This window comes from Eubalaena glacialis, chromosome 13 (genome assembly GCF_028564815.1).
Source record: "Eubalaena glacialis isolate mEubGla1 chromosome 13, mEubGla1.1.hap2.+ XY, whole genome shotgun sequence".
NCBI classification, from domain to species: Eukaryota; Metazoa; Chordata; class Mammalia; order Artiodactyla; family Balaenidae; genus Eubalaena; species Eubalaena glacialis.
Genome location: NC_083728.1, coordinates 55,913,479 through 55,923,714, shown reverse-complemented (window position 1 = coordinate 55,923,714; position 10,236 = coordinate 55,913,479). Strand labels below are relative to the sequence as shown.

The window sequence follows — 10,236 nt, the reverse complement described above, 5'->3', positions numbered from 1 at the left end:
TCCTTTTCACGCTGAAATCCTTAATCTGTTGGAATCTACCCGGATGTCAAGGGTGAGTGAGTGCCACCCACTGACGTGAATCGCCACCTTCACAGTGTACGAAATATGTACAAGGAGCCTTTTCATTTTTCCATGAAAGTGTTTTTCACACATACTCGTAGCGCCTTTGTGGTGCGACGCGCCGGGAGGCCGGCCGGGGAGTCCAGCTCCGGGAGGCAGGAGCCGGCGCAGGCTGGCCGGACCTCGCGCGGCGCCTGGCCCACGAGCATGGACCGAAAGACACTCGCGTCCCGGGGTCCCCGCAGCGCGTCCAGAAAGCATGTGGGGACACTCCGCGGCCGCTTCGAATCTCCTGCGCGTTCCAAGTCACGCCCCACCATTTCTCCCTCTGAACCACGACCGCCGCACCACCCTTCGCCCCCATTCCTCCCTCCGCCCCACGTGTCCCGCGACCCTCCACTCCATCCCGCCCCGCCTCCCCCGCCTGCGCACTGTCGCGGGCCCGAGTTCCCCACCAGTCCGGACCTCCCTCCGACCCATTTTCCCTGCGCGCCCTCTTGGTCCCCGCATCGCCCCCCGCCCCGCGTCGCCCCCCGCCCCGCATCCTCCTTCAGATCGCCTTCCCCGCGCGCCCCCCGAGCCCAGCTCAGCGCCGTGCGCCCGGCCCCCCTCTCCGGCCCAGCTCCCGGCGGGGCGGGGCCTCTCAGGCGGAAGTGCCCGGGGCGCCGGCGGCTGGGACCGGCCCGGACGATGGGAACCCAGGGCAGAGGCGGCGGCTGGGGCCGCAGTGGCGGCCGTGGCTGCCCGAGCGGCGGCGGGGGTGGGCGGCCGGGTACGCGGGTCGGGTAGCGCCGGGCCGAGCGCGGAGCCATGCGCCAGGCTGGGACCGGGACCGGGGGCGCGGCGGTGGCGGTGGCGGTGCCGCTGCTGCTGCTGCTGCTGCTCGCTCGGTCCCCGCCTGCCGCCGCCGGCGACGGCAAAAAGAGCGGTGAGCGAGCGCGGACCCGCGGGCGCCATCCCGGGGGCTTGGGCTGGTGGGCGGAGGGAGCAGCGGGGGGAGCGGCCGGGATTGTGAGTCATCTGGGGGCACCTGTGCGCTCACCTGGCGCGGACGTAGGGCCCAGGTCCCCACCCTGGGTTGGGGGCGCAGGGCGGCCCCTTCCGGGGCACCGAGTGTGAGAGCGGGCGGTAGAAGGGACAGCCGCGCCCCCTCCTCTGTCCCCGGGGCCGGGTTCGGCCAGATGGTCCCCTTGGAGCGAGTCCTCCCTTCCTTCCTGCTCCTCCTCCTCCCAACGGGTTCTGGTCGGGCACGAGCCTCGCACACCAGGACGTGGGGGTGAAGTGGCCCAGGGGGACTCTTCTGGGACTCCAAGAGCTGCGGGGGGGAGCTGTGAGCCCCTGGGAAGAAACGTTGGGCCGTGGGATTCCCGGGTCCCCATCTGGTCTGGGAGAGGGCCAGAGTTGGGAAAAAGTTGCTTAGATCCTAAAGTAGCAGCCGGGGTGGGTGTAATGCCTCCACCCCTCCCAAGGTGACCACCACCCTACTGCGGTCACTTTCAACAGCTGGCCTTGCTTGTTGGAGGCTAGACTCCCAGTCGTCCTCAGAACCCTAGCAGGCCAGAGTGGTTCTGAGAAATGGGCACCTCTGTGTTGTCTGGGAACTTCCACTCCCTTTGATGAAGGCCCAAGGAGGTGGCTAGACCAGAAGGTGCTGTCCTTGGGGTTCTGCAGGACACCTGAGGATGCTGCGTAAACTGCCTGATTCCTGAGGCCTTGGGCTCTCTGGTGGCCAGGCTGGTGGGGCTGGGAGGGCCCAGATGCCCCACCAGGCAGTAGGCAGCTTACCCAGCACAGCCTGGGGCTGGCTCCCAGCCCATCCCCCCTTCTCTGAACTCTTGCTTCTCCAAGCTCCTGTTTCTTTGAGGGTTGTGCCTCTGGTTTCTGAGCTTGGCACAGCTTGAAATGAAAGGCAGTTTCCCCGAGATGGGCCCCTGATGAAATTGCTCCATCGGGTACCGATGAGAAAGTCATCCTTACTTTCTCCTTTCCTCCTTTTCTGGGATCAGGGCTAAGTGAGGGGTCACTGGTGAAGAGTTTATGGAGATGGAAAGTCTGGGGCAGCCGCTCACCTCCCAGGCCTGCTAAAGTGATCCTGGTTTCTGTGTGATTCTGGCTTCTGGGGTCTCTGGGTGGGCAGGGTCTCCGCACTGTGTGCCTGTCCTGGTTTGGAGGATGTGGGACAGGGTGCCCTTACTAGGGTTCCCAGGACAGGCTCAGGGACTTTCTTTCTCCTACCCCCAGCCCTGTGTCCTTGGAGGGGGTTGTGGGCAGAGCAGGTGTGCATGTGGCTGGTGCTCCCTGATATCAGAAATGTGTCTTCCACATCTGGCTCAGATGGAGAGCTGCAGAGCTGGGGATGGGGTGCTGGAGGGGCTGTGTGGCCTGGGAGTGGGGACCCCTAGGTCTTAGGGTGACCTCTCTTATCTCTCATGCACCTGGTGAAACTTCACAGCCACCAGCTGGGTTGCAGGTGTCCAGCGCTGGCAGGGGCCAGAGGACCTGGCCACTCTCTGGTCAGGGGGCTGCACACTGCAGCGGGACCTCCCCTGCCCGGCCCCATCTAGAAGCTGGGTGCCCGGTGGGCTGGCTGACTGTTTCTCTAAGGCCCTGTGGTCCTGGGGTGGGGTGGGGTGGGGTGGGGGAGGGCTGCAGCAGCCTCAGGAGAAAGTTTGTATTAGCTCAGTAGCTGCTAGTCTCCTGGCACTCAGGCCACAGTTGGCAGTTGGGACTTGGTGGCCAGTAGACACCTGGAAAGCCTGGAGTGTGTCCTATGTGATGCCTACCCCTGCCCAGCCCCCAATACCGGGCTCCTCCGAGCTCAGACTGGCTTTGCAAGTGGGCTGCTGTCTTTTCTCAGGGTGTTTCTATGGCAGGGTCAGGAGGCTGGCAGGAAAGCCAGCTGCTCACCTGGTTCCCTTACCTGCTCACCTGGCCCACCTGGAAGGGCCCGGGCTTGCTGCTGGGGTGGTGTGAGTTGCCAGTTTCCCAGTGGGGCAGGGGGAGGTACCCAGCTCAGAGGAGAGGGAGACCACACCCTGCTGTGTCCACAATGCATTTCTTCTTAAAGCACTTTAACATCCATTAACCATGGAGGGAGGGGCAGCCAAAGGGAGGTGCTGTCCGACTCAGCCAACTCAGAGGAAGCTAGGACCCAGAGAGGGGAAGGGATGGTCAAGGTCACACAAGAACAAGGCCTGAGCTGGCGCTGGGGCCACGCTTCCTACCATGCAGCCCAGGTGCCTTGTCAGCCACCCCTGGGACACAGCACCAGAGCATGCCTGTTCTGTGGGAGGCCTTAGAGGGAGGATCTGAGTGGGCACCCTCACCCACTCATTGGGCAGGTGGTTACACCATGGGCCCCAGACACATGCTCCAGCGGTTAATGGACACTCCCAGGAGGGCCCTAATCCTGGGTGGGGCCGCAGGCCTCTGTGCCCAGTCCCAGCAGACCTTCAGAGCTGGTCTGGGAAAGGCTGGCATGACAAAAGGGGGCTGCAAGTGCAAACTTTTTGGAGTGTGTGGGGGAGGGCAGCTGGGGAGCCATGGAGGTGGAGCGCAGGGGAGCCCTGGGCTGGGGCTACTCTGCAGGGGCTTGTGCCCACTGGAGCTGGGGGGTAGCCGTTCCAGCCGAGGTCCCCTCCCCACAGGGTCTCTGCCTGCCTCCTGTCTGGGTGAGGAGGGATGACGGCTCTGGTGCAACTGTATCCCAAATCATGGCCTGAGCAGGTGGCCAGCCTCCAGACCTGGACTCCCTGGCCTGTCCAGTGGAACCAGGATCAAGGATGCTGGAGCTGGGGAGGCTCAGAGGAGGTGGGGGAGAGTGTCCTGGCGTCTAGTGCCCAGGGCAGTTGTGGGGGCTCCTGCCCTGACCACTTCCTGTGCCCTTCAGACTCCATCCCTCAGCCCTGGATGTGCCAGGGCTGCAGTGGAGGGAGGGGAGGGGGGGCTGTGACCAGTGTGGAGAGGAGCTGCCTTCTGAGTGGGGCTCTTCCTGCTTCTAAGGTCTGAGACCGTTGGGGTGATCAGTGTTGGGTGGCTGTGGGACTCGTTGATAAGGGGTGGCTGGTGGGTGGGATGTGGAGATCTGGGGAAAGTTGGCAGAGGAATGGCTGTGGGGGACTGAGCCTGTGAGCTAGAGATCGTTGGCAGGGCTGGAGGGGTTTAGAAAGATGGATGTGTGGACGTGAGTGGGAACGTGATGCCTGAGTGAAAACTTCTGAGCCCTGGGCCCTTGCCAAGGGCTGGGGGGGGGGAGCAGTGACCTTTCCGAGGTCAGAGTGGGCATGCCAGGCATCCCAGGGGCTCCATGGCTTCCCTCGCCCCTTCTCTCCGGCCCAGGCCAGGCATGAGGGCCTCCATCTTCTCCCCAGGGGAGGGGGATCCTGGGCACCCTGGCCTGGCTGACAGCGCCTTCTCCGCAGATGCCAGGCTGGTGTCGGAGCAGTTTTCGCAGGCCCCGCAGAAGCTGGCTTTCTACAGCTGGTATGGCAGCGCCAGGCTCTTCCACTTCCGGGTGCCCCCAGACACAGTGCTGCTGCGCTGGCTGCTGCAGGTGTCCAGGGGCAGTGGCCCCACCTGCACTAACATGGAGATCACCGTGTAGGTGCCGGCCCCCCGCCCCCGCCCCCCCCCCCCCACCCCGCCTGAGCCGCCTGGGCCGACACCTGAGCCTGCCCTGCTCTCCCTGCCTCCAGGTACTTCCGCTACGGTGCCCCTCCCGTCATCAACCCACTGGGCACCAGCTTCCCTGACAACACCTCCGTTCAGCCCTCCTTCCTCCTCAAGATGCTGCACAGCAACGCCTCCGTCAACATCTCCCACCCAGCACCCGGGGACTGGTTTGTGGCTGCCCACCTGCCCCCCTCATCCCATAAGATTGAGGTGAAGGTAAGGGGGCTCCCTCCAGGGACGGGGGTGGGCAGGACCCCACAGTGCATGAATGGCCAGTCCCTATTTTTCATCTCCCCAGGGCAGACTTTGCTCAGGGCTCTGCTGCCCAGCCCTGCCACTCCACCCTAGGGCTCTATGGTCCAGCCCTGACACCCTCCCCCCGCAGGCTCTCTGGTCCAGCCCCGCCTCCCCCAACCCTAGGGCTCTCTGGTCCAGCCCTGCTGCCCCCTCCTGCTTCCTCTTCTCCCCTGTGCCTGCTCTCTCCTTAGGGCTTTGTTCCCACCTGTGCCTGCATCTTCCAGCCTGACATGCTGGTTGTGCGAGTGGTCGAGGTCTCCATCCTGGAGCCTGACGTGCCCCTTCCACAGACCCTCCTCTCCCACCCCAGCTACCTCAAGTGAGTGGAGGTTTGGTGGAGTGGGTGGTACTGCTGTCCTCACTGTGGGTGAAAGTGGTGGGTCTGTGTCTCTGGGTCGTGCTAAGAAGTGGGGGCCAGGTGTCTCGCCCCCTTTGGCTACCACTCTGAGGGTGAAGTATACGGGGAGGTTGGTTGAAGCAGCAGAGCCCAAGTGAGGCCGTATCCCCTTGGCTGCAGAGTCTTCGTCCCCGAGTACACCCAAGAGCTGCGGCTGGAGCTGCAGGGCTGTGCATCCAACGGGAGCCTGGGCTGCCCTGTGCGCCTCACCGTGGGCTCGGCCACCCTGCCTGGAAACTTCCAGAAGGTGCTCACTTGCAGCGGCCCCACCCAGGCCTGCCGCCTGCTGCTGCCCTCACCACCCTGGGACCGGTGGCTGCAAGTGACGGCCAAGAGCCTCTCCGGGCCCCATGTGTCCGTGGCTTTCAGTGTTGTGGCTGCCCTCACAGGTGGGCTGAGCGGGGAGATGGCTCTGCCCCCTGCCTTCCGCCCTCAGGCCTTCCTCCAGCTGAGCTCCTTGTGGTCCTGACAGCCTGCAGGCCGTGGAGTGTGAACTTCCAGCACCTTCTGCAGAGCAGCCCAAACCAGAGCAGCAACGCCTCCACCGGTCTGCTGCCCCCGACCCCCAGCTACCAGGACCTGGACCGGAGGGGCAGGGTGGGCGGCGGCCCCTTCTGCCTCAGGAGCTTCCCCGTCCTGCGGGAAGACATGGACGTGGTATCCGTGCGCTTCCAGCCCCTGGACAGGGTCTCGGTGCTCGTGCAGTCGGACATGCCCTCGGTGATGCGACTGAACCTCAACACGGGCATGGACAGCGGGGGCTCCCTCACCATCTCCGTGCGGGTCAACAAGGTACCTTGGTCCAAGAGCCCCTAGAGGCCCGGCTCGGATCAGGGCCCAGGGTCCAGGGCTCAGACCTGCCTGGGCGGAGTGATGCTGCTCAGGCCTCCCTGTGCCAACTTTGGCACGGAGATGGGATTGGGATGGCCTTTCGGGCAACAAAGTGAGCCCGGCAGGCATTGGGCCAGAACAGGCATCATCTGAGAAACAGAAGGCCTGTTCTGCGGGGCAGCAGGTCCCCGTTGGCAGGCCCAGGGCTGCAGGTAGGGTCAGAAGCTGGGTGCCCCAGGCCTGGAGGGGAAGGGTCCTGGTGGGCCCTGAGCCAGCGGGGGCCACAGAGAACAGCACCCAGCACCAGGGGTGAACCTGAGGTGGAGGCCGGGGACTGACCCTGAACGGCCTCCTTTCTAGACCACGATTGCCAACACCTCAGTGGTAGCCTGTGTGACTGCTGCCTCACCCTTGCTCAGCTTCAACGCTTCGCTCAGCTGCACCACAGGTATAGGTGGCATCCGGCCCAGGGACCAGCAGGCCCTCTGGCTCCCTATGACCAGGTCTTCCTCCTCCCCTGCAGCCTTCTTCCAGGGCCACCCCCTGTCTCTGAGTGCCTCTTCTCCCACGGCCAACCTCATCATCCCCTACCCGGAGACAGACAACTGGTACCTCTCCCTGCAGCTCATGTGCCCCGAGAGACCTGAGTAAGTAAACTTGAGGGCAGCTGGCCAAATGGTTGTGCTCGGGACCATGGACAGGGCTGCCCGCATCCCAGTTTGGGGCTGACCCGACTTCCTGCAAGCTGTGCAGGGTCAGTTGCCTTCTGGGAGTTCTAAAGGGTTCCCCACCTCCACCTGGCCACTCCTCCCGTGGCAGCTCTGAGAGTCCGGACACAAGCAGGGGGACTGGTCCAGGACACAGCCCGACAGGCTGGTACTCGGGCAGCGGGAGGAAGAGGGGCATCTTGGCCTCGCAGAGCTCGTGGCTGCTGTCCTCCAGGGCTCGGAGCTCAGGGGCCTCAACTCTGGGTTCATGTGTCCAAGACCCTGCTGGGAGCACTGGTGGGGGACTGACCGGCAGACCTCAGCAGCCAGCCTTCCTATGGCCCCTTCCTCGCAGGGAGTGTGAGCAGGCCTCGGTCCTCGTGGAGACCACCTTGTACTTGGTGCCCTGCTTGAACGACTGTGGACCCTACGGCCAGTGCCTCCTGCTGCGCAGACATGGCTACCTGTATGCGGGCTGCAGCTGCAAGGCAGGTGAGGGACGGTCCTGATGTCTCCCCGACTCGTGCCCTTGGCCTCCCAGCCCTGTGCCTTCCTCTGGGAGCCCATCCCAGCTCTGCCCCCGAAGAGCAAGGACAGATGCCCCCTTCCCACCCCTACCGTGCCCCCGTGCCGGCACAGAGAGGTACCCCCAGAGATGGTACTGCCTTCTGATCTTGGCCTCCCCTGCCCACACCTGCCCACACCTACCCACACTAGCATCCACCTACCCACATGTGCCCCACACCTACCCACACCTCTCCCGGCCTGCTCAGGGGTGAGGAAGGGGCTTCTCTGCGGGGCCCTGGGTAAGGGGCGGGCCCTGAGGTTCCAAAGCGCCCCCTGCCGAGCCTGCCCCACTTGCCCGGCTTCAGCCCCCTCTGCGTTGCCTTGGCCCACAGGCTGGCGTGGGTGGAGCTGCACAGACAACAGCACAGCCCAGACGGCGGCCCAGCAGAAGGCTGCCGCCCTCTTGCTTACCCTGAGCAACCTCGTGTTCCTGGCCCCCATTGCCATCTCCGTGCACCGCTCCCTCCTGGTGGAGGCCTCCGTCTATGCCTACACCATGTTCTTCTCCACGGTAGGCCTGCTTGCTCCCCTGGGGGTGGTAGGGGGACCTGGGCTGCCGCTCACCGCCCGGCCCCACAGTTCTACCATGCCTGCGACCAGCCGGGTGAAGCGGTGCTGTGCATCCTCAACTATGACACACTGCAGTACTGTGACTTCCTGGGCTCCGGAGTGTCCATCTGGGTCACCGTCCTTTGCATGGCCCGGCTGAAGGCCGCCCTGAAATACGTGAGCGATTTCCTGATACCCGGGGTCTGGGCTCTGGGGGGGCGGAGGCCCTTGTGCACAGCGTGTCGAGGGAGACACCAGAAAGGGGGTTTGGCCGCTGCCCTTCGAAACCTCTTGTACTGACCAGTCGCCTGCTAGAAGAGGCTGCCTCCAGTTGTGAAGGGACTGTGTCAGCTGCTCGGAGGATGCCAGGAAAGGAAGGTGGTGGGCAGGGTTGGGCGAGGCCTGTCTCTCTCCCAGGGCCCCATTCAGAGAGGAGGCCTGGAGCCCCAACCCTGGACCAGACCTCCATGAGAAGCGCCCAGCTGTGCTCCTGGAGTCCCTGGTGCTGAGGACACTTTGGGGACTTTTCTGCTGCAGCCGGGCTTGGCTGATGGAGATGCGTGCCCTGGTGCCCTGCCTGCCCAAGTTTGTGCCCCAGAAATTCACCTGTGGGGAATTCCCTGGCAGTCCAGTGGTTAAGACTCCGTGCTTTCACTGCTGAGGGCGGCGTGGGTTCAATCCCCGGTCAGGGAACTAAGATCCCGCAAGCTGTGCAGCGCGGCCAAAACAAAACAAAACACATTAGAAACCCACCTGTGGATGGACCCTTGGGACTGATGGATCCCAGCAATGCAGGAGCTGGAGGAGGGGCACCTCCCTCCCAGCCAGCAGAGCAGGGCAGGGTGTGCCAGTTGCTCCAAGGGGACTGGCAGAAGTGCTGGGGGGCAGTAGGGACAGTGGGATGACCAGCAGGCCCAAACCACCTGCTCCTGCTGGACCTTGTGCCATCAAAAACGAACCAGGCCTAGGGCTCCTGTGATCCTGCCATCGTCCCTGTGTTTTGCCCAGGTTCTGTTTCTCCTGGGCGCTCTGGTCTTCGCCATGTCCTTGCAGCTGGACCGCAGGGCCGCCTGGAACACAATGGGGCCTTGCCTCTTTGCCATTGTGGTCATGGTCACCATGTGGGTAAGGAACTAGGGCAGGCCTGGTGTCCTGCCCAGGCTCCCTCTCCTGGTAATTGGGGTAAAAGAGCATGGGCTCTCCATACACGCTCGCTCTGGGAGGAGAGAGCATGGTCCCTCATTTTGGCCATGTTCTCAGTCCTGGGTCTGAGTCCTCCAGATCTGCCAAGGGCTGCCAGTGGCACCCACAGGGGCTCAGTGTGGCTTCATGCCCAGGGCCTGGGCCTGAGGAACCCATAGATCTTTGTGTCCTTGAACCCCTCCAAGCAGCCCACACTCCCAGACCTGGGCAGGCCCCTGGGAGCTGTGGCTGCAGCCCCTGTGCCAACACTCGTGCGGTGGTTTTCTCCAGGTGTACCGCTGCGGGCGCCGGCGCCACTGCTACCCCCCATCCTGGCAGCGCTGGGTCTTCTACCTCCTGCCCGGCATCTCCATGGCCGCTGTGGCCATCACCATCTACACTTCCATGATGACCAGCGACAACTATTACTACACCCACAGCATCTGGCACATGCTGCTGGCAGGGAGCGCAGCCTTCTTGCTGCCACCACGTGAACAGCACACCAAGCCTTGGGCCTGCTCCCAGAAGCTCACCTGCCACTATGAGATCTGCAAGAACCACCGGGACGAGCTGTACACAGTGACATGACACAGCCAGCTTGGGGACACCTGCAGCTTTGATGATCTCTCCAGCCAGGGGCAGGACCAAGGGAGAGGGACCCTGTCCAGATCCATTTCCAACTGAATAAAATTGCCCTGAGCACTCTTTTGCTTTCACCTCCCGAGGAGAGGACCACACCCCCAACTCCCTTGTGCCCACTGGCTGCCAGCTGACTCGGTCCCTCTGCAGGTCCCAGCTGGTATCTGCAGTGGCCCCTGGGGCCTGGGCCTGGCTGCCTGGAGACCACAGGTACCATGTGGGGTCAGGCTCTGAGTTCTTCTGGCCTGGGGATGGTTGGAGGGAGATGTGGTGTAAGAGTCCCCCATTGCCCTATTCCCCTGTGAGGCTGTGGTATGAGAGACCCAGGTGGGCCGA

At 63.8% G+C, this 10,236-nt stretch overlaps 1 protein-coding gene across 5 annotated transcripts; it reads left to right on the top strand.

Moving 5' to 3' along the window:
* The first annotated feature begins 733 nt into the window (after positions 1–733).
* Positions 734–9,966, top strand: PGAP6 (post-GPI attachment to proteins 6). 5 transcript variants are annotated; one of them, XM_061208379.1, is made up of 14 exons: positions 734–988; positions 3,708–3,731; positions 4,482–4,659; positions 4,755–4,947; positions 5,220–5,347; positions 5,546–5,814; positions 5,898–6,217; positions 6,617–6,704; positions 6,780–6,903; positions 7,319–7,455; positions 7,863–8,041; positions 8,131–8,256; positions 9,088–9,204; positions 9,553–9,966. In XM_061208379.1, the coding sequence occupies exons 1-14, from the start codon at positions 871–873 to the stop codon at positions 9,847–9,849; spliced, it is 2,298 nt and encodes a 765-aa protein (XP_061064362.1). In that variant the 5' UTR covers positions 734–870; the 3' UTR covers positions 9,850–9,966. The 5 variants fall into 5 exon arrangements, with proteins under 5 accessions (XP_061064362.1, XP_061064360.1, XP_061064361.1 ...); XM_061208378.1 differs by having other exon boundaries at positions 735–988; positions 8,110–8,256; XM_061208380.1 differs by lacking the exon at positions 3,708–3,731 and having other exon boundaries at positions 735–988; positions 8,110–8,256.
* The last annotated feature ends 270 nt before the right edge of the window (positions 9,967–10,236 follow it).